This window comes from Pseudoliparis swirei, chromosome 4 (assembly GCF_029220125.1).
Source record: "Pseudoliparis swirei isolate HS2019 ecotype Mariana Trench chromosome 4, NWPU_hadal_v1, whole genome shotgun sequence".
NCBI classification, from domain to species: domain Eukaryota; kingdom Metazoa; phylum Chordata; class Actinopteri; order Perciformes; family Liparidae; genus Pseudoliparis; species Pseudoliparis swirei.
The window spans coordinates 23772196-23795461 of record NC_079391.1 but is presented as its reverse complement, the minus strand read 5'-3'; the positions used below and the strand labels follow the sequence as shown (position 1 = coordinate 23795461).

The 23266-nt window shown below is 44.2% G+C and overlaps 1 protein-coding gene across 1 annotated transcript in view; it reads left to right on the top strand.

The window, feature by feature from the left end:
* Positions 1-23266, top strand: part of si:ch211-186j3.6 (neural-cadherin) — a 327506-nt gene that overhangs the window by 125276 nt on the left and 178964 nt on the right. Inside the window, exons 6-7 of the mRNA XM_056412797.1 lie at positions 2670-2919; positions 21067-21209. Coding sequence (XP_056268772.1) covers positions 2670-2919; positions 21067-21209 — 393 coding nt within the window. The remainder of the gene's footprint in view (positions 1-2669; positions 2920-21066; positions 21210-23266) is intronic.

The following is a 23266-nucleotide window of genomic DNA, read 5'->3' as shown; positions in this document are numbered from 1 at the left end:
GGCGTGCCCCAGCCTCACGTGCTGCTTCCTGGCCGGTCAGGAAGTCTGTGATCCACCTGCAGGTGGAGTCGGGCCACGTGCAGCTGGGAAACTTGTCACTGCTAACAGGGACGGGATGATGGAATTGAGGCAGAGCTGGGGGTCCACAAACAGGATCTAGTAGAGTTCAGAGTCCAGATGCTGGAGGATGTAGTGAAGGGCCATGTTGACTGCATCGTCTGCAGACCTGTTGGCTCATGAGCGAACTGCAGGGGTCAGGAGTGGGTGGTGATGGTCAGTGTGACAGGACCAAGCGTTCAAGGGACTTCCTTGACCACAGTCAGGCTGACAGACCTGTAGTCATTGAGTCACATGATCTTGGGTTTTTGGGGCCAGGGGATGATGGTGGGGCCGCTGAAGCAGGCTGGAACGTGGCATGTCTCGGGGAGTGTTGAGATGTCGGTGAACACGGAGACAGCTAGTCATACAGTGCTTCAGGGTGGAGGGGGAGGCCAGTCCGGACCCGCTGCTTTCTTGGGGTTCTGCTTTTTAAACAGCCTGTTGACAGCTCTCTCCAGGATGACGAGGGGAGTGTCGCTGAGTTGATGGAGGGTGCTCCAGGGTGTGAGCCCCTGATGGAAGCCTGGGGAGGGTGGGCTGATGGTCTGTGGCTTGTTGGTGGGGCTGTGGGGATGGTCTCAGGACTGCTCCATTGTCTTTCAAAGCGGCAGTAGAACTCATTTTAGCTGCGTCTGCAGAAGCATTGTTCATGGGTGGGTGATTTGAGCTTGTAGTTGTTGATCTGCCTGGGCCTCTCCAGACAGAAGCAGAGTCGTTTGCTGAAGGCTGCTGTTGCAGTTTCTCAGAGTACAGTCGTTTAGCATCTCTCACCGCCTTACTAAACCTGACTGGACTCTGTGTACAGGTCCTTGTCCCCTCCTGAATGCTAGTCCTTCTGCAGTCTTAGCCTGAGCTCCGCTGTGAACCAGGGTTGTCGTTGTTATAACTCACCCTGGAGCTGGATGGAACCGCTGTCTCACAAAGCTTCAGTGTAAGTACAGCCTCTGTGTACTCATCAGGCTGTTGGTAGCAGTCCTGAAGACATCCAGTCAGTACGGTCAAAGCACGCCGTAGATCCTCCAAGAGCCTCACTGGTCACTTCTTGAACTTCCTCACCACAGGTTTTGCAGGCTTTAGTCTCTGCCTGTATGAGATCAAGATGAACCATGGCGTGGTCAGAGTTTCCAGTGCAGCTCGAGGGGCAGGCGTCGATGAGGCCCTGCTGATTGTTGTGTAGCAGTGGTCCAGATGCTCTTCTCTCTGGTAGGGCATTTAATTAACTGTCTATATTTAGGGAGTTCGTGGCTGAGGTTTCGCTGTTGCGTAAAAATCCCCCAGTACAATAACTAAAAAGAGTCCGGGAAAGGTCCGCTCCCCACGCCGTATCTGTTCAGCGAGTGTCTGTTGTGCCTGCGTTCACGTTCCCCTCTTGACGTGGCGTAAACTCCGGCCAGGATAGATTAAGGCGAACTCACGCATTGGGGAGTAGAAGGGTTTGCAGTGGATGATAAAGATTCCAGGTCCGGCGAACAGTGCTGTAGAATCACCGTTACGATCGTTGCACCAGCCCGTTGTTGAGGTAAAGCGAATTCCTCCACCCGCTTTTTTTACGAGAGAGCTCCGAAGACCCGGTCCGCTTTCGGAACAGCTGGAAGCCAGCGAGCTGGGCGCCGAAGTCTGATGTGTCGAGCCACTAAGCCATGATTCCGTGAAACACAGAACGGAGGATGAGGAGAAGTCTCCTGTCTCTCCCCACCAGCAGCTGGAGTTCGTCCAGTTTGTTGCACAGTGAGACGTTGGAGAGAAATATGCCCAGCCAGCAGCTGTCACGAGAATCATTTCCGTGGCATTGTACAAAGCGCTCCCGAGCGTTTCCCTCTCCGCGGCGTTTCACCACGCGATGGTGAAGAGTGAGCACACCTTTTACAAAAATGTCCAGTAACTCCCACAGAAGTTAAAAGCGTTGGAAGTAAATCATTGGGTTGAATTCAGCTGATATTTTCTCTTTCATCATGACTTAGAAAAATATGCTTTACTGGCATAATGACTACGTTTGTTACATAGTTATGATTCTGTATCAGGCTGAATCAATCTGAATCAGTCCTTGAAATGTTGTTGAAAGAGATTCAGTACAATGTTGCTGAAACCGGTTACAGTTGAAAATGTTTAACTTTTCAGATACATGTAGGCCAATTTTGACAGATGCTAAGCTAACCATATGAATGAAATGTGCAGCCAATCCAACTGTGCAAAAAACGAATTCACACAAATCTGTGCTCTACAATGCTGTTTCTATAATAGTGAGTTTTTGTTGTCATGTTTTAGTTTAGTTGCAATTTCATATATATTTCTCATTTTAATCAACCTACAAGGATTTATGGATTGCAGAAATGTTGACTCAGAAAGCGAAAAAAGTTTTTTAAATGTGTGTTCAGACCGAATGAATGACAGACATGTAGACTACACAATCCATGCCCTCGCTTTCACAGGTGGGGTAAACAGAGAGCTACACCAAAGTAATGGTGGTGGTGTAAGAGAGCTCTGGTGTGCCCTTGGGCCCTGGCTTTGTCTTTAAGTCCCTCTAACGTCTTTTTTTTTCCGATTCTCTCTTTCTATGTTGTCATCTCTAGTGTCCGCCAATGACTGTGACTCCGAAGAGAATGCAGAGCTGACCTATTACACTGTGAGTCCAGACTTCACCATCTCCCCCCACGGGACCATCTTCCCTGCGGGGCCTCTAGACTACGAGAGGCACAACCACCTGTACGAGTTTGTGGTGATGGCGGTTGACAAGGGGGAGGTCCCTCGCACCGGCACAACTACCGTACGCATTCGAATGGCCAACGTCAACGACGAAGCGCCCGAGTTCTCCCAGCACATGTGAGTAAGAGTTCGGTTTCCAAACTCCCGCTTTTCCCCGCGGTTGTTTAGTTAAAACACAATGAAAGAGGTTTTGATGGAATGCGATGAAACTTGCAGTTAGCTTTTACTTGAATAAGCTGTTATGAGCTCCCCCGACTCTGTGTCAGATTCCTCCATGCTGGTGGGGGTGAGACGCCAGTGGCTGACCCTCATTCTGTTGAGCAGGACCTTAGTTGTTAGCAGCATCGCCTTGGACTCTATTCGGTTCAGCCGGCTTTATTCGCATGGCATCTGACATGCCGTAGGACAATTAGGATTAGGAAATACAATAAATGAAATATAGGAAAACAAAATGAATCGGAACAATTTAATTTTTTAGGACCACATGTACCATGTCACACTTTAGAGCCGCTGCATACAGTGGGGGGTATCGCATGAGCTGTAGTCTGACGGAAAAAGACACCATAATTATTTAAAATAATCATTAGATGCAGCCCAAATTCAATTTCAGCCGCTGTCTGACAAAATTATTTGTTGGGTCGCCTGGGAGAAAACGCTGCAGTGCTTTTTATGTCCACTTCCCTCCTTCTGGATTGAGGTGATGGGTTCTGCTACCCCTTTTGATTTTCTTTCTTTATGAGAGAGCGAGAGAGCGAGAGAGAGAGAGAGAGCGACGTCTCTCACCTCCCAATTCAACATTGCAGCTGCCATTAACCACACTTTCAGTGATGCTGTGGTGCCTGCATCTTTTAATTGGTTGATTTTCAGGCAGAGTGGTGTGGCAGGGTCAATCAGCCATGCCCACCAGCAACCTCAGGGGGCTTGTGCCTGCACTATTGAGTGTGTGTGTGTGCTCTTTTTGAGAATATGTGTGTGTTCTGTTACTGAGAATGTCAATGCAAAGGGTTGGTATGGACCGAGTTATAACATGCATTAATGCATCATGCTTCTGATATGCATGTGTGTATGTTGTTTATAGTGGGAGGGGATTTGTGTGTGTGTGTGTACGTGTTGGTTGGGTTGTATTGATTTAATAGATGAGCGACAGCAGAATACTCTCCCGTAGCCCATAGACGCTCTCCTGCAGCTGCCGCAAAAATGTTGCTGGGCAATCAGTGATTTATCACTAACTCACACACAGACACATATGCATGTATGCACACACTGGAGCCACAGAGTCATCCATGCAGGCACACACGTGAGCGCTTGCACTAAGGCATGAATATGCACACACACACACACACGAGGGCAGGAACAAGCAAACACATCTGTCGTGTCATTGAGGAAATGGATAGCAGGGCAGTTTGGGTGTATACAATTCATGCAGATAAATTCCCTTTCTTTGCTCTTTTTACCTGTGTGTGTGTGTGTGTGTGTGGGGGGGGGAGGAAAGTCAATGCATGTGATGGACAAAGAGGAGTAGACGGACAGAGAGAGAGAGAGGTCATTATAAACATCATTATCGAGGTAGAAAATGTGTCTTATTTGTATCGATTCTTGAAGTTGGAAGATTGCGATAATGAGTTTCCATGTGCGTATGCAAGGGGCTTGGGTTTCATTGGTGGGAACGCATACACGGTGGGTGGGGGGTCGTGACGTCTTCCTCAAGGAAATCTTTAAGATGCACTTCATTTCCTGCCTTCTGGGATATGTGAATGCTTCCTCTTTGTCAATTATAGTTGACTTAAATCCACAAGGTCAAATAATACATTTATTTCTAAAGAAATCATCTCTGCTGAGTGAACACACAGGCATTCTTGATGTACTCGTCCCTCCACATTTGTGTCTTGTGTTTGGGGAATTAAAGTATTTAGATGTGCGAGTGGCATTTATACACCTCAATAATGCATCTTAATTCATTCATAAACCCCTGGACTAGCTCATATGTATTTCAGCAAGATGTCTGCATATTCAAAACATTTCCCACGTATCTGTGTTGGTTGACGAGTCGAAAATGAACTCATAATATTAATAGAAATACAAATTGTAATATTTCAAGAACAAAGTTATCATTTAATTAGAAAGTCACAATATGTAAAGAAAAGATCTACCTGCCCTATAAAGCCTAACCGAACAGCTACATTTATGTTTAGGCCCACATCTCATTATTGTTTGGCTTATTGTCCACACAAATGTCAACTTCCCTACTTCCCTCCACGTACATTGCACACTCAATCCAACAGAATCGTTCAAACCAGCTGTGTTATGTGTGATTGTTGTGCTTGAGATCTAACTATTCCATAAGCACCTAGTCAATTGTAAACGCCAACTCAAATCTCAGCTCAATATTATCATCTGTTGTAGAAATACAATATATATCCACCTCAGGCTCAAAGTATGAGAATCATACTGAACAGTGTTATTTTAAGAGGGGGTCATTGGTACTTCACTTTGAATGCCGTGGTGTTGATGTGTGTATCTGACCAGCAGAACAAGAAGGAGGGACATAATTAAGGCAAATGAAACTCCTTCCTCAGAACATCACTTCCCCACACTCACATGTTCCTCTTCACCGTCACTTTGTTAGCGATCAGGACCTTATTACTGTACCAATCATCACCTGCCTGTTCCCCTGGAAACCACCCTGTGAGTCTTCCTCCGCTGTTGGTTCTCAGGGTCGAGTCCAGAAAGACCGCTGACGTGTAGTTGATTAGGAGCTGATGAGCGGAATAAAAATGTATATTTCTCAATGATTACTTTGGAATTGGAATTATTGGCACTGGTTGGTGTTGCCCAGCTCTACCTCCAGTGGAGACAACGTGATGAAGTGCCCTGTCGGGAGCAAAATGAAAAGAAGTGTTGAGCGTGAAGTTACTGTTTCCAAGCTTTTCTGTAACGCCCTGTTCCGTTTTTCCTCTGTCTCCTATCTCCTGTGTTCTGTGTCTCCTCTATGTCTCCTCTGTTTTCGTCTGTGTCGCCTCTGTCTTGATTGTTTCATTCCCTTCACCTGCCCTCAGCCACTCCTCTATCTCCTTGATTTATTAAATCCCTTTACCTGCCCTCAGCCACTCCCCTGTCTCCTTGATTGGTTAATTCCTTTCACCTGCACTCAGCCACTCCTCTGTCTCCTTGATTGGTAAATTCCCCTCACCTGCCCTCAGCCACTCCTCTGTCTTCTTGATTGTCTAATGCTGTACACCTGTGTTTTTCCCCCGATATATTGTGCCAGTCTTTCTCTTGTCTCCTGTCGGTTTGTTGTCTTTATCTCAGTCTCGTAGTGGCTCTGTTTCGATGTCTCACTCTCAGTCTTTGTTCGCATGGTGATTCCTAGTGGTTTTTGTAGTTGCTTGCAAGCCAGAGTTTCTGAAGGAAAGTGTTTTTTTATTTCACTCAAACCTGGAGTCCAGTCTGTCTCTCTACACCTGAGCCTCACCCCGTGACAAAGCCGTGACATATTCAGGCTTTAAAATCGAGCACTGTACGTATGAATTTTCTGATTACAACTTTTGTAGATTCATCAAATTAGTCGTCATGTATTTGACGAAGGTAGCTCAGTAATGAGCCGGGTCGTCCTTTGATCAGACTCTCTGCGGTTCGATCCCTGGCTCCGCTCGCCCACACTTAAACCCAAAATTGTTCCCGTAGCTGTGCCTCTGGTGTTTGAATGTGTGTGAATGTGTGTTAGTCCTGATGAGCAGGTGGGCCTACGAATAGGTGAATTATGTTGTGTTAAAGCGCCTTATGTGGTCGGAAGACTAGAGAAGCACTATACAAGAGTCCATTTAGCATTTGACCCCAAATTGCTCTTGCATGCTGTAAACTGTATAAACGGTTAGCTAGTTCTGATGGGCAGGTGGCAGCTTGCATTAGCCTCTTCAATTAGTGTATGAATGGGTAATGCTTTGAGTGGTTGGAAGAATAGAAAAGTGCTGTACAAGTCCAGTCCATTTACCACTCATGTTTTTATTTTGAGAAAATGCGACTCCTTATAATGAGAATATCAATGTCTGATAATAGCACAAGAATTTAGCAGAACAACAATTTGTGGCTCGGTAAAATGGCCTAAATCAAACTATCTAAGCACAGAATGAGGTCGCTCTGTGTGTGCGTGTGTCGCCCAGAGCTTCTCCTGAAGTAATGGTTTATGGGGACAAATGCTTGCATTTCTGCTTTGTTTGTCTTGTTTTTGTGTGTTTTGTTTTATATATATGTATATATATGGTTCTTTGGAGCAATTTGTTTGAGCAATCATAGGTTAGGGCACTTATAAGCTAGATAGCTACAGCCTTAACCCTTTCGGTCAGCCACTTTCATCTTTCTTCTTTTTTAAAATTACTGGTGGTTGTATATTTTGCTGATCAAAATAAATAAACTCATTCATTTGTTTGTCTACTGTGTTGGCGCCACGTTGAGAGCCGTTCAAATTGCTACCATTCCCGTGTCATGCCACCTTTACGACAGGCGTACTGACAGTTAGCAGTGAAGGAACAGGAAACAGTTGATCTGACAGGCATTGTTTGAAGTTTAACACTTCAATAAATTGTTGTCTCTGCATACACGGTCAATAGTATCCTCGCTTCGATGATCTTTTTGGAGGATTTGAATGATTGTTTTGCGTGTGTATCTTTTGGTGCATCTTCAGCTAAAGTTCAGCTAAGTTATTTGTTAGTTAGTTAGAAAACTATTACAATTAAACGTCTACATGCTAATATTCAAGCTAAAGTGTGCACTGGTGATCATCAGGAGAGTGTTAAAGGCAGCCAGAAGCCAATAAAGGGAGTCCATCCTCAACGGTTAACTCAGTTAACTCTCTCCTTACAGAAATAAAAAGAGTGCCGAAGCGGAACTTGGAGAATGCTATAATTGCGTATCCACACACACGAGTGTCCAGGTTTCTCCATGTTCCCGTGTCAACATCATTACCCAAATACGATCCTTGAAGAACATCCTAAAGACTCAACAGATCAAGCTTTCAAACTTGCCCAGGATAAATGGAGCAGGATCCAGCAGGCGTGGGAATATCGCAACTCTCAGCAAATCGGCTGACATGAAACACTCGGCTCACGTAGACGTACCTCACCCACCGCGTTAACAAGATGGCATAATTTAAAATGTCAGGGCCTGGACTTATTATCTCTCCATAGCAAACACTGCTGCCTCAGTGCTCGTATTGCAGCCACGTATGCAACAGTTATTTCTGCCGCTCAGTCGGCCCCACACCCACCCTCGCGTCCACTTCATTTAAACAAGCAAACGAAAAGATAGCTTTGTAAGTACTGATTAACGGGGGATCAGACCGGAGGCATTCCAGCAAATAAATCAAACAATCAATGAGCAGCAGTTGGATCAGCTGACGGTCCTGGCCCCCAACTATTTAACACACACACTTAACACTTATCTTCCCTTTATTCTCCATCTATGCCTTTTCTGGATAAACAAAATGAATTTAATAATTACATTTAGTAATTAATGTTTACAACTGACATCAGGCTCCGGCCTAAAAAGGGACACGTCTATTTTTTCTTTACCCAGAATGAAAACAAACTGAAACAAAAAGTGAAACAAAAAGGTCAAAAAAGTAATTGGTGTGTGGTGGTGTACGTCTGAGGCGGATTTCAATTGGTTGCAGCATTGATCCGGCCAAATTAGAGTTGTAGTGGAGCCCAAATGTGATGGCGAAAGGCGTCTCAGTGCTGCTCGACTGCTGGCCGGTGATGCTTTCCTCTCGGTGATCCGTCCCGATCCCTCTCCTCTCTCTTAAGAGAGACACTCACACAAGCCCTAAAAGCCTACAGCATTGGTCCCCAAACTAAGGCCCGCGGGCCGGATGCGGCCCGTCTCCACATTTGGCCCGGCCCCCTGAACAATACCAGAGACACATTATGATTTTTTAATTATTATGAATTCATAAATAGTGTTATTTATTTCCTGACTTTTTTTTCTGTGAAGATCCCGGAAAGGGTTATTAATATTTGGTTATGTGTGGCTTTCTGGAAAACAATAAATGTTTACATTTAGGCACCCCTGGGATCGTCACACTTTTTCTGTTACAAACTGACCCCGGCCCCCATAAGAGAAGGGAAAAGTGATGTGGCCCTCACAGGAAAAAGTTTGGGGACCCCTGGCCTACAGCATCAGCTGGGAAGCATTAGGTATTTGTTTAAGTTACGTTGACGTTGGCGTCAAATAGATTCATCCTTAAAAATACCAAGTTATTAACATCTTGCTAGGCTTAATATTTTCAATGTAATGGTCGGCAATGTACGTATCGGTCTGCTTTTACACTGTTCTGCACAAAGAGACACATTCCATTGCTCTTCTTTACCATGTCATCATTAAAAATGTCCTCATGCAATGCTTTTTATTGTATATTAATAAACGTTTATTATTTTGTCGGTTCTTCTCCAAAAGTCCACCAACACGATTTCAGCGTGCATGGTCTTTTTAATCTTTGAATCCGTTTTTTTGTTGTTGAAAGACATATTTCTGTGGAACATGATTTAAGTGAATATACTAAAGTACCAGTGAATACCATATTTGTGCAATGTTAGTGACTGCAGCCGCCAGTTTTTCCACTTTGGTTTTTCTGTTTTAAATAACTGAATTGGAGGTAAGTAAACTGAGAGAATCGGGTGTGAAAACTGTGAGTTGCTTTAGCTGCTTTGCCTTTTTGGGAAGAAGAATGCACAGAGATAGTGTTTAGTTATTTTTAGATCTTCTATAAGTTGTGTTTAACATAGAACTTAAATAAGCAGATGTCAAAATGGTTTAATTTTTGAATAAGCTGTTGTTTGACTAATTGATTAATCAACTAATTGTTTCACGGCAAGAAGTTTTTAGCATCTCACTAAGTTTATTGTCTGGCAAACCAATCCAAGCCAACTTCAGCTATTGTTGCCATTTCAGGCAGCTCCTTCTTTCAAGACTAATTGTTAGCCAGCTCCTTTTGGATCTATAATAATTAATCTGTCTGCATTTGTAATGAGTCAGTTGAGTTAATTCGGGAAGTTGGGGAAAAAAAGAGTCTCAGCAACCCGTGTAAAAGAGTTGTGCATAAATAGCACCGCACAGACAGCCTCTGTAATTTAGCCATCACATTGCAGGCAGGAATGCACAAGGAGGCCTTGCTCTCTCTGGCTTTCAGGTGAGATAAATAGAAGCAATTATCTAATGATCTTTCAAATGGCTTCCTTAGACTACAAGTTTAAGCCGTTTGATCAATACAACCTATGTACCCTCACAGAAACTACATAATAAAGAAACACTGCACAGCAGCTCCCCTTGCCTGACTTGCGTATTGAACTGCGGGGGAAGTGCTCGGCTTCAGACTGCGAGCTGAAACTACTCAAATGCTGCAACGGTTCTACAAACCGAGCAAAGCAGTGGCACATCGCTGATCTTCCCGGGCAGAACTAGTCAAGCAGTTGTTGAGCCAGAAAGACGGCAGTGAAAGAACATGATCACAGCGTTCGCCGCCTAATGAGAGCACCTTGTTTTCAGGGAGGAAAGGAATGGGTCGCTTGGAACGGCGTGTAACAGAGGGATGTGCGTTTATGTTAGGCTGTCAGAGTTACTCGATCTGCCTCTTGAATATGTGCCGCACATGCGGGCAAGTAATGAGTATTTCATAGACAACAGCAGAGTTCGTCTTTTAGTCCGAGCTTGAAGCGCAATTAACAAAAAAAAGTGCATTCACACAGACAGTTAATGGGGTGTGGAGGGGTTTGGAGGCTAAACCCAAATTGTACCCGCACCCTCCCCCCTTTACTCTTAGTCAGTCACTCATTGAGTCTACATTGTTCAGTAAAGACCACGCACAGCTGTTGACAGTATGGGAATTGTGCCAAGGAACCACAATATTTATGAAGGGTTACTTGATGAGAAGGGTTAGTTTCAGTGCTGTGAACACAATACAAAGGACTCACTTCACCACGTTGGTAATTTGGTGCCGAGAAAAGTACAATAACAAGAAGCCTCAGCAACAGTAAAGGCGAGCAAGAAAAATCTTTGTGATTTTCGGGGCCATTAGAAGTGTCCCAGAGTAAGCATTTTGAGTGGAATCTGATTAGTCAAGTTTTTTTAAAAGTTTTTTAAAATTTATTCTGAATCCTTTTAATAGTGCTCACATCACTGAGAAATGACATGCGCCATGTATCTAAATATATATATATATATTTATATATATGTTTGCCGAGATGCATGTAAATAATGCCTATCTGTCGATACAGCCTACAGACCAAGTCTGTCGCTGTCCGTAGTTCTGAAAAAAAGCAACAAATGATGGAGAGACACTTTTTCCAACAACTTTCGGTCCTAATTCTGCATCATACCCACTTTAACTTTAACTGACGGAAGTGGCATTGGTGGAGGTTTGCGCAATCCAAGTGCCATTTTACTTGATGGTGCACAACAGTTTGTTTTGTTTGTTGGTCTGCTATAAGATTAAGGAAACTTAGTGAAAGGGTGCAGCTTGGGCCAAGGAAGAATCCATTAAATTATTTAATGGATTGGCCTTGGTGGAGGTCTATTTTCTCTGAGTGACCTTCAAGTGTTTCCATGTTTTTAAAATCAGGTCACTTTCTAGAAGTTTTATTTATTTATTTTTTAAAGCAAGGAAAACAAGTATTAACGGATTTATGCTTTCTCACTTCGACTAAAAAACTAAATGAATGGTATTTGTGTGCTGTATGGTATGGGCGACTGTGGTTCAGTGGTGAGCAGGTTCGTTCTTCAATCATTACATTACATCACATGTCAATTAGCCGCCAGGGATGTAAAGTGTGAAACCTTGTGCCAACAAGGTGGAAAGGCCAGCCTTTCAAGAAAAGATTTGCTTTCAAACTCATCCATGTTTCAGAGATGCTTGTGAAAAGCCAAATAGTTTTCAAAGCTGAAGTTCAAAGTGCTAGTCTTGAGATACAAAGACAAAACTCAAGGGGAATTTTAGAGCAAGAAGCTGAGCTCATTTTAGTACATGTGGGCTGATAACAAATGCATGTCAAGCCTAGTTTGTTTGTACATATAAATAGATAGATAGATGTAAATATATATATATATATATATACAGGACTGTCTCAGAAAATTAGAATATTGTGATGAAGTTCTTTATTTTCTGTAATGCAATTCAAAAAACAAAAATGTCATGCATTCTGGATTCATTACAAATCAACTGAAATATTGCAAGCCTTTTATTTTTTTAATATTGCTGATTATGGCTTACAGCTTAAGAAAACTCAAATATCCTATCTCTAAATATTAGAATATCATGAAAAAGTATACTAGTAGGGTATTAAACAAATCACTTGAATTGTCTAATTAACTCGAAACACCTGCAAGGGTTTCCTGAGCCTTGACAAACACTCAGCTGTTATAAATCTTTTTTTTACTTGGTCTGAGGAAATATTAAAATGTTATGAGATAGGATTTTAGAGTTTTCTTAAGCTGTAAGCCATAATCAGCAATATTAAAAGAATAAAAGGCTTGCAATATTTCAGTTGATTTGTAATGAATCCAGAATGCATGACATTTTTGTTTTTTTAATTGCATTACAGAAAATAAAGAACTTTATCACAATATTCTAATTTTCTGAGACAGTCCTGTATATTAGGACTGTGAAACGATTACAAATTTTAATCAAATTAATCACAGGTTTATGTGGATTAATCATGATTAATCACATATTACCGATATTCTCGGTATATTTTTGTGAGAACATAAAGATGTATGACAAAAGACGGATATATACATTTATACGTTCTTTTTTAATTCATAATGGTGCTGCAACTCAGCAGTTATTTAGCAGTTCTCTTCCATATGGAACATTAATATATCTTCATCCTAAACAGAATGTTTAAACAGAACATTTTTCTCTTTTTTGTCAACCATTATCTCCACCATGATACAATCTAAAGGCCTCTAGTCTTCCTTTAGCAGCTGCTGAGGCAAACTGACAGTGTGGGTTTTCTTCATGAACTGGGGGCATGATGAAAGGGACGGGGACATTCGGATTGTGCCGCTAGAGGTGAAACTCTTGGACCGGCGCAAGACGGACAAAGCGAAAGCATTGGTCAAGAATGTTTTCATTAATCAAGAACGAAAGTCGGAGGTTCGAAGACGATCAGATACCGTCGTAGTTCCGACCATAAACGATGCCAACTAGCGATCCGGCGGCGTTATTCCCATGACCCGCCGGGCAGCGTCCGGGAAACCAAAGTCTTTGGTTGCAAAGCTGAAACTTAAAGGAATTGACGGAAGGGCACCACCAGGAGTGGAGCCTGCGGCTTAATTTGACTCAACACGGGAAACCTCACCCGGCCCGGACACGGAAAGGATTGGCAGTTTGACAAGTGACTTTTTTGTTGCTCCGTCCCGATGCGCGCACACAGCTCTGCGGCACGCGAGACGGAGAGCCGAGAAGTGTTAACACGACACGTAGAGACAGAAATGACATGCTGCTGTGTAGACACGATCAACAACAGACGTTTAGTTCAATAAAAGAACAAAGACGTGCTATAGAGAAGATTTCAGGGGATTTTAAATGTCATGCGATCTACCATACAACGCCGCGATCGACTGGCAGGTCGCGATCGACGTGTTGAGACCCCTGATCTCGAGGAAGTAAAAGTCGTAACAAGGTTTCCGTAGATGAACCTGCGGAAGGATCATTACCGATGAACAGCACGACCGTCTGCATTAGAGCGGGAAATAGATCAGATTGAAGAGGTATATTGGAAGCTCATTCTGCGCATGCGTTAAATGCGTTAAAAAAACAAACTAATTAATCCTGTAATTTAATCATAACGCGTTAACGCATTATTTTTCACAGCACTAATATATATATATATGTATATATATGCTTATCGATAAATACATGTATTTACAAATATTGATTTATATGGATGAATACATGTATTCAAATATATGTATGTATATCTATATACATATATATGTATATATATATATATATATTAGGGCTGTGAAACGATTACAATTTTTAATCAGGTTAATCACAGGTTTCTGTGGATTAATCATGATTAATCCCATATATACATTCAGGGTTTTTCCTTGGTCAAAATGGGTCTTCGGCGCACCGTCTGTTCGTTGAGTGAGTGATCAGCAGCTGACCGCTCGGTCCATTCGCGCACCTCACAGTTGCGTATTGATCAGACAAGAAGACACGCTTATCAACTCCAGTGTTTCCCCTCCTATTATAACAGGGGGAAATCTCCACCCGTCACACTGTAATTTCCGTCTACCCCCCGCCCCCCCGTCAACAATTCTCGGCTCGCGCGTCAGAGCGATGCGCGCGCAGGCATCGAAGCTCTGCGGCGACCGCGATCGACGTATTGAGCACCCCTGCATTAAAACATTAAAGAGCCGAGAGTTTTTTTCAGCGTGAGAAATACGATGTGTGGCGGGAGTGCGTGAGTTAAGACCGAAATGCGTGAGTCTCACGCTCAATGCGTGACACTTGAGAGCCCTGCATTGCTCACCAGTGCGCTCGCCAGCATCGGAGCTCTGCTGCGCGAGCCGAGAGAAGAGTTGTTTTTAATTAGCCCCGAATGTTAATAAAAATAATAATAAAAATAAGATTTGGCACACAAGTGGATAACACTTCCAGGTCGCACGTGACGTCATTCACCCAAAACAGCGGAGTCATGGTGTGTACACACCGGACGCGTCAAAATTTCGACGCGCGTCGAGATTACATGTTAAGTCAATGCAAAGCTGCGTCGAAGCTGCGTATTTTCCAGCGAGCAGCGCGTCAGACGCGTTTGAAGCAGCACGAACAGAGGGTTTGTCGCGGGGCGAACAGAGCGAACAGACGCAGCTCGTTGACGCGCGAGTTGAAATTTCCCAACTCGCGCTGCAAAAACGCGTGAGTCATAGTTGCGTCAGCCAATCAGCGTTGAGCAGCTCCTCTCGTCATCGTCCTGCCGGTTTAGAAAATGGAGGAAAAGATTGTCGCAGTTTGTGGGCACCCCGAACTTTACGACACGACTCTTTACAATTACCGAAACCGGAGCTATAAAGATAGAGCGTGGAACAAGGTCGGAGAAGCCGTGGGACTACCTGGTAAGTTTTGAATGTATGTATTTGCTTTTATTCTCGCTATTTGTTGTACTTTACTCTGAACCAACCGCCGGCATATGTGTTTCATGGCAGAGGAGATCTGCCGCCGTAGGTGGAAAAGTCTCAGAGACACGTATCAAAGAGAGAAGAAGAGAGAGCAGCGAGAAGCGCAGTGGGAGTGCAGCTCAGTCCACTAAAAAGTGGAAGTACTCTGCGGTCCTGTCGTTTCTCGACCCATTTATTACTCCGCGGGAGACTAGTGGGAACATGGGGCGGAGGGCCGTGGAAGTCAGGACCGCAGAGTACAGAGGAGGAAAGAGCAGAGGCAGCAGCAGGGCCATCTCACAGGGCAGGTCAGTCGACAAGTGAAGACACAACATCACAGTCTGGTTAAGGAAAAGATTCATATGGCTCCAGAAGTGTCTGCTAATGTTCATCTGTGATGTCTTGTAAATTAAACACAATTCAGATCATCTTTCTGTTGCTTGTACAAGCTATGTTTAGTCCAGTGTTTACATTAGTTTAATTCTCCAGAGACCAGTCTACAAAACTAACTTTTACCATTACAACTTTGTTCTGCTATAGGGAGTTTCTTTTATTTGAGTTTTAACATGTAATGTAATGTAACATGGATGTAAAAAACATGGATGTAACATGGATGTAAAAAAGGACAAGATACTATCATAGTTTCAACTATATGTAACTTTAAAGGACAAAACAATGTGATCGTATTTGCAGAAACATTAATATCTAATTACAGTGTCACTTTTGGGTTATAACATTGTTTTATTGTTAATATTTAAAGATGAACCAGATCCCTCGCTGGATGACCTAGCTCCTCCTACTTCTCCTTCTCTTCCTCCTCCATCACCTCCTCCATCACCTCCTCCTGTTGCTGTTGCTCCTCCTGCTGCTGGTCCCTCTAGACCGCCCTCAGGTATGTGCATGACCAAAGTTGGATTGCATTTTTTTGGTATGACTATATTTATGCATTTATAATTTATGCATTCATGATATGTATTTCACTATGACAAATATTAATCTGACAAGCTATTGTAGTGATGGTGTTTCCATTTCATACAGGAAGAAGGACCCAGAGAAAGCCGCAAATCTTCGTGAGCGAGAGAGAGAGGGAGATTGAGGATCTGCTCCTCGTTACGCTCAGGAGAGTTGCCGCTCCTCCACCTCCTCCATCGGCGATCGAATCATTTTTTAGAACACTGGTTCCTTCCATGGAGAGGATGTCACCCCAGCATTTGGAATTTGTCCAATTACAAATTCACAAAATAGTTTTTGAGAACAGCCCTGTTGTGCTGAATTTGGAACATTTGGAATAGACCTCTGGGGTACAATCTCTCCATGGAAGGAACCAGTGTTTACATATTTTGTAAATAGTTAGATTTTGTCAATATTCTTGTTATTATTGTATATATTATTGTTTATTATTATAATTGTATTAAAATAAATGTATACATTTATTCAATGTTACTTATTTCATGTTCTTTATTTCATTTACAAGAAAACCAACAAAGGAAAGTTTCTTTAGTAGTAGTGTGGTTGGCTCTTAAAAGAGCCGTTGGTTGGCTCTTAAAAGTGCCGTTTTGGATGTGCTTGGGCTACACTTGCCATGGGACGGTCCCTTCAGCAGAGAAGAAGGATGTGAAGGCCTCCCTCACTCTGATGGCCTCTCTCGCTGTGTTATTGGCAGAAATTCTTCCCAGGTCTGGCAGTGGCTCCACCTCTCCAACTGGTACTCTCACTGCTGTTTGGGCTGTCCGGCGCAGGAAGTTATGCAGGACACAGGTAGCCTTCACACACTTTTCTGCAGCTTCTGGGTGGACCTCATTGACGCGCCTGAACATCCACCACTGAGATGACAGGATCCCGAAGGCATTCTCCACAACCAGCCGAGCTCGGGAGAGACGGTAATTGAAAATCCGGCGCTCCCTCGGAAGGAGGCGGCCAGGGAATGGCCTCATGAGGTTTCTCCTCAGGGGGAAGGCTTCGTCAGCCACAAAGACATGTGGCTGGAGTCCTCTGTGACCAGCTCCTGGGAGTGGCAGGTCAGCAGGCAGCTGAAGTGTGCCAGCTTGCAGTGCCTGGCCAAAAGCTGAGTTGGCTAGACTCCCACCATCACTGGTTCTGCCGTAGCCCCCAACATCAACCACCCTGAAACAATAATGCGCATCAACAACTGCCAGGAGAACCATTGAGAAGGTCCCCTTGTAGTTGTAGAATTGCGAACCGGAATTTGCAGGGGCGTTGAGGACCACATGCTTTCCATCTAATGCTCCACAGCATAGAGGAAAATTCCACCGCTCCTCAAACCCCACAGCAATCGACCTCCAGTCCTCTGTGGTGGGCACAGCCATGAACTCCTCCACAAGGCAGTCCCAAATAGCTGCGGCTACATCGGGGACAAGAGTCGACACCGTGGAGACCCCAACACGGTAGCTGTAGGCGATGGTCCTGAATGAGTCCCCAGTAGCAAGATATCTGCAGTACAGAAAACATTACATTTAATGTTATTAAGGATTCTGTTATAATGTTAATGATTCTGTTACAATGCTATTAATGATAATGATACTGTAGTTTTCATGAATAATAAACACAAATGCTGGTGAGTTTACATTATAAGTTATATAGTATGTAGATACGTATGTGTATTGTTGGAGACCAGATAGATGGATTCTTCATTAAGAAATCACAAAATGTAAAAGGGGCTTTCTTGACGTCTTGTGGACAGACAAAGCATTAATATATTTTATGAAACTGCCACTCACCGGAGACAGATGGACAGGCGCTCCGCAGCGGAGATTGAACGCCTGTAGTTGGTGTCCACCCGAGAGATCCTGGCACCGACCCGAGCCAACAGGTCATCAAACTGGCTAACGTTTAGCCTGAAGTAGCGCTGGAAGCGGCCGTCATCCAGACGCAGTTCCTGGAGGAGCCGGTGAAATTCACCGAGCTGTCTGCGTTTCCGGATGATGTTGTGAACCCAAACACGACGGCGTTGCATGTTGCGCCGCTTTTCGGCCTTCCACAACCAGTATAACGCAATTGCTTGAATTGCTTCCATGGTCGATGGCGAAAAAAGAAGGGGGAAAAAGAAAACTCTTTGTTTCACGAAAAGAAGCGGGAGCGATAAGCCACGCCCCCGACGCGTCGAGACTGCTGCGTCAGACGCGTCAAGAATTTTTTCGCCGCGTCCGTTGTGAACGCACCATCAGACTGGCAGCAGGCGCACGTAACAGCAAGCTGCTGTCTGAGAGTGTTTCTATGTCTACAAATTTCGCTGCTTCACTCTTCTGGGCTAAGCCCAGCGCCGCCGCTCCCATAACGCGCATCGCTCTGCCGTGATGCGCGCCGACTGCATTGGCTAAGCCCCAGATGTATCCACATCCTAGAGACGCCCCTGGATCGGAGTCGTGTTAACGCGACACGTAGAGACAGAATGACATGCTGCTGGTTAGAGACGAACAACAACAGACGGATTGGAAGCTCATTCTGCGCATGCGTTAAATGCGTTAAAAAAAATTAACTAGTTAAACCTGTAATTTAATTAACTGAGTTAACGCGTTATTTTTCACAGCACTAATATATATGTATCAGAAATCAGAAATCAGAATCAGAAACAGAAACAGGTTTATTGCCAAAGAATGTTCATGAGTCACAAACAAACGAGGAACTTTTTATGGCGGAAGGTGCAAGAATCGCGCACCAAGACACCGAGGCGCCGTCCGCGGCGCCATCTAGGAAAGGGTGGATGAAAGATGACAGCATAACATGAGGGAAGAGAGGCGAGAAAAGAAAAAGCCACCCCGACTATGCCCTAGAGGGTACAGTGTGGGAGCAGGAGAAACAAAAACACCATTGCACATAAGCACATACATCTTAGACATGACTTGCAACGGTAGGAAGGGGAGGAGGTAATCCAAAGACTGGGCGATAGCCCGTCATTGGGGCAGAAGGTAACCAGCACCGACAAGCAGCCAGCCCGGTCCATCGCCACGGCGCCGGACGCAGACCCCGTCCTGTCACCCTGGGGGGGGCAAAGCAGGCGAAGGCGTGGGATGGGGGGGGGGGTAGTGAGTGCATTTCAGTTTGTTGAAGTTCGTGTGTGAATGGCCCGGTGTATCGTCCTCCCCCAGTCCACAACAGACAAAGTTCTCAGTCCACAAGATGGTCGTTGCCATGGAGATGGCCTTGAAGGGGCCTGGGGAGAAAACAACCACAGGTGTCTGTGGATAGGGGGAAGGGAATGAGAGAGTCTCGCTTCAGTGATCTTCGGGGGAGTTGTTGTTCCAGTCACGGCCTTGGGCCCGTCCTGGTAGAGGGAGCCGAAAGCAGATAAGATTGGGATTGTTTGGTCTTCCAGTAGCTGCAATTCAGTTTTGCGCACCCACTATTCCTCCAATTTCCTCCCGTTTGCCAATAGGATTTCAAATCGATCCAATTTCATTTGCAGAGCCGTCAGCTTCTCCACGATGTTGTCATTCTGACGGTTTAATGCCAAAGTCTGAGTGCCAACAACTCTGCCCAACGCGTCAATCATGTCGGGCAGCCTTAGGGGGGCTTTAACGGCTGTCACCGTTTCCTTAATTTTCCGATAAGCCAGGGCAGCGCCAAATCCAAACAGCAGAAATCCTGTAATCAAAGTTCCGAATATGTAGATGTCTTCTACGTCCTCCACGGAGAGTGGTGCTAGGCACAAGACCCGCCACTTCGCCCATCGTGCGTCCATCGTGTATCCAGCAACATTCGTCCCAGCAGGACAGGCAGGTTCCCCCGAACCCGAGCTTCTCGTCGAGAAGATGGTGTCAATTGCGTTTAAGGACCAGTTGATTACGTCCATGGTTTTTAGTTCGAAGAGCGATGCGGAGAGAGTCTCTCAAGTATAGAGACAGACAAGACATGACGAGAGAGCCAAGCAGGGAGGGGAAGGTCATGGGGAGGAGAGGGGGAGAAAAGTGCGACCGCCTTCGTCGAGAGCCAAATCCAACAATGTATGTGTGTATCATACATGTATGTACTGTATATATATATATATATATACCCCTTGAGAGTGCTGAGAGTTACTCCTTTCTACTGCGTTCACTGTCAAAATATCACGAGAAGAAGGAAGCTCACTTTCACGATCAACTCCCTGCTCTCACTTTGAAAGTTGTTAGATTGCAGGTACTCAAACGTCTTGTATGTCTTCACTGGATACACATATGGTGGTTACCAGAATGGTGTTATTTTCTCCGTTTTTTTACATTTTTCCCTGCGGGTCGTTCCGTACGCTGCTTCTCAGAGTTTGTACTTTTGAACTGTTCAGGGACTGATTAACACCTGAGGCTCACGGAGAAAGTATTCAACTAGTTGGTGTAAAAGGAAACCGCCAATGTTGTTTAAAAAAAAGAGAGCGCTCTTGACACGCATGACATTTGAACATTGAGAAAAGCCTCTGGTGATTGTAGGCCTGTTTGATAGGTTGGAAATGGCTGTATTGTTCAGTGGGGATCAAAACCACTTACCTGATAAGAAACTCTTGTGGCTGCACATGCAAACAATTTATGAAACTCTTTGCTCACGGTGCACAACACAAACACTGGTCAAGCCATCGCTTAGCAGATTGAAATCAATAAAAAGGTCGTCACTAGCAACATTTACCAGATGTCAGACCCAAGAAATGGCGCAGAATCACAGGTGAACATGGCCAAAGATGTGATTTTTCATCGCTTAGGGTGTGGATTGTGGCACATGCAGTGAGTTTCTTTAATAGTTGTTACAGGGATATTCTTTTCTTCTCCAACAGTATATATATACGTTGTTCATGTTTGATCCCCTTTGTTGTAATTGAAATGAAAAGATACACTGCTAAACCAAAAGAGAAAGCATACTAACGGGGCTATAATTTTGAGTACTAATGCATTGGCTAGGTCTGTAAATGGAATTGCCGTGACACAGTTTCAAATTGCGGCCCGTTTCAATCTTTGTCTTATGTGCTGATGCATTGATCTGCTGGTTAAACGTGAATTAGATGGAATTGATTGAAGACATTGACAACACTATGTTGAATGTGTCTCATTTTCACCTTTGCATCCAGGACTCGCGTCCTTCTGAAGTGTAGGCCAGCTGTTGATTGTGTACCCGTACGTGTTTTATTAGATACCGGACCTTCGTCTCAGAGGATGCGGGACCCAACACACTAGTTGCCACGGTGCTGGCGAAGGACCCTGATGGGGACGGGATCACGTATGAGATCACCACGGGAAACGAGGAGGGCAACTTTATCATTGACAGCAAAAAAGGTAAGACATGATGGAATTTCTTTTTTGTATATTCTTTCCTTTTCTCTCTTTTCTTCTCACCTGCACATACTAATTCAACCAAGTGGTTATTATGATTAGCTATTAGTATGGTATGAGTTTAATACACTTTTCACCACTTGCCAAGCAAAGCAATACACTGACATCTTCATAAGCAAACCATGCACAGATGATGAAAGAAACTATAACGACAAACAGTGACCTCATAGCCAGGAGACCACAGTACCTTCCCCAGTCAATGTTGATGTCACGTAACTTGCAAATTTCAGTAACATAACTTCCATTGTTATTTCAACGTGAATGCAGAAGAAGTGATACGTGTTTCTATCGTTGTTTTTCTATATTTGTGAATCATTTGTGTTTTTCTGTTCAACTCTTCTTGCCCTAATAATAGAACAGTCATGTAGAACTTGTGACTGCTCAGGAGCCTTTTGTTATCGAGCTACTTACTCACATGACCCTGGAACCCTGAAATCTGCACAAAGAGTCAGCTTCTTCTCCAGTTGTTTACACCCTGCCTTGCTGTCAGCCCTGCCTGCTATAATTACATACAATTTACAATCACTCTGCACTTTGTCAAGTATGCCTCAGAGCTTTTTTAAATGATGCTTCATATAGTGTGTCTCGTATAGTTTTATGTCCTTCGGCCTATCAACCATTCTGTGGGTACGGATGCCAGCGTTCCTTCCTCTGTCTTCAGGAAGCTTTGTCAAGGATATTTAAATCCTGACAGGTCATGTCATGGAGATGTTAGAATCATCAGCGAGTGAGCGGAGCGTTTCCACGGTGTCTCTGTAACGAAATATCATCTGCGGTTTAGAGTCACACATCTCAGCTTCATCTGAGGCAGGAGCAGCAAGGAGAGGCAATGTGAAACAAGGTGTGTGTGTGTGACAATTTCATACTGGTTCGACGCCTTTGTAAATTGCAACCTCCTCTGAATCTGCATATCCTACTTTTTGGGTAATACAATGACTTCTACAAATTCAATTACTCTGAACTTCAAAGCACCAGCTCCTCTGTTCACCAGTAATGACATTCCCTGTCAGTAAAGTCAGTATAAATGGATAGTGTTCATATTATCGAGCCGGGAGAAGGAGTGCGGCTTATAACTCGATTCCATCCGGCATCAGATGTTTGATTGCTTTTGCCATTTATACTATTTAGGCTCTCATGGGCAATGCGACACACACATTTCTGCCCGTCATCGCTCATAAAAGGTTAACGATTTACTTCAACTTTGCTCTCTCAGACCGATGAGCTGGGTATTGAAATCTAATGTAGGCAACGTTTTACATCGATGGTGGACTGATCGGCTTGCCACATTTGTATTTAGGACTCTGTGTACATGCTGTTTATCTGCAATTTATATGCCAGAAAAAGGCATTCAGCACAGAAAGATAGATTGTGCCATATATCTGTTAATCCGCAGGTTCACTATAATTGGTGTTCATCAATGGGCCATCCTGTTGTACCAATACTAAGTAGGGTAACTAATGTAACACATTATTTTATTTTTACACTGTGATTAATCTATTGTTTATTTTTTACTCAATTCATTGATGAATGGTTTATTAACTAAACCAATAATCAGCCACTGATTCGGATGCCTCCTGAACGCCTCCCGTTAGAGGTTTTCCAGGCACGTCCTACTGGGAGGAGACCCCGGGGAAGACCCAGGACACGCTGGAGAGATTATATCTCCCGGCTGGCCTGGGAATGCCTCGGGATCCCCCAGAATGAGCTGGAAAGTGTCGCGGGCGAGAGGGATGTCTGGGTCAACCTGCTGGGTCTGCTGCCCCCGCGACCCGACCCCGGAATAAGCGGATGAGAATGGATGGATGGATGGATAATCAGCCACTGTAATTATGAGCTGGTTAAGTCCCAAACCATAACTTAAGGAAGAGGCAGCTGAGACCGGCTACAGAGTTACAGATTTAGTTGAACTTTCCTTTCCTCTGAAAATACCTCGAAACAATATTTTAACCTTTTGATCAAAGGCAATGTATTTTAAACGTCTTGTTTTGAAACCTAAAGAT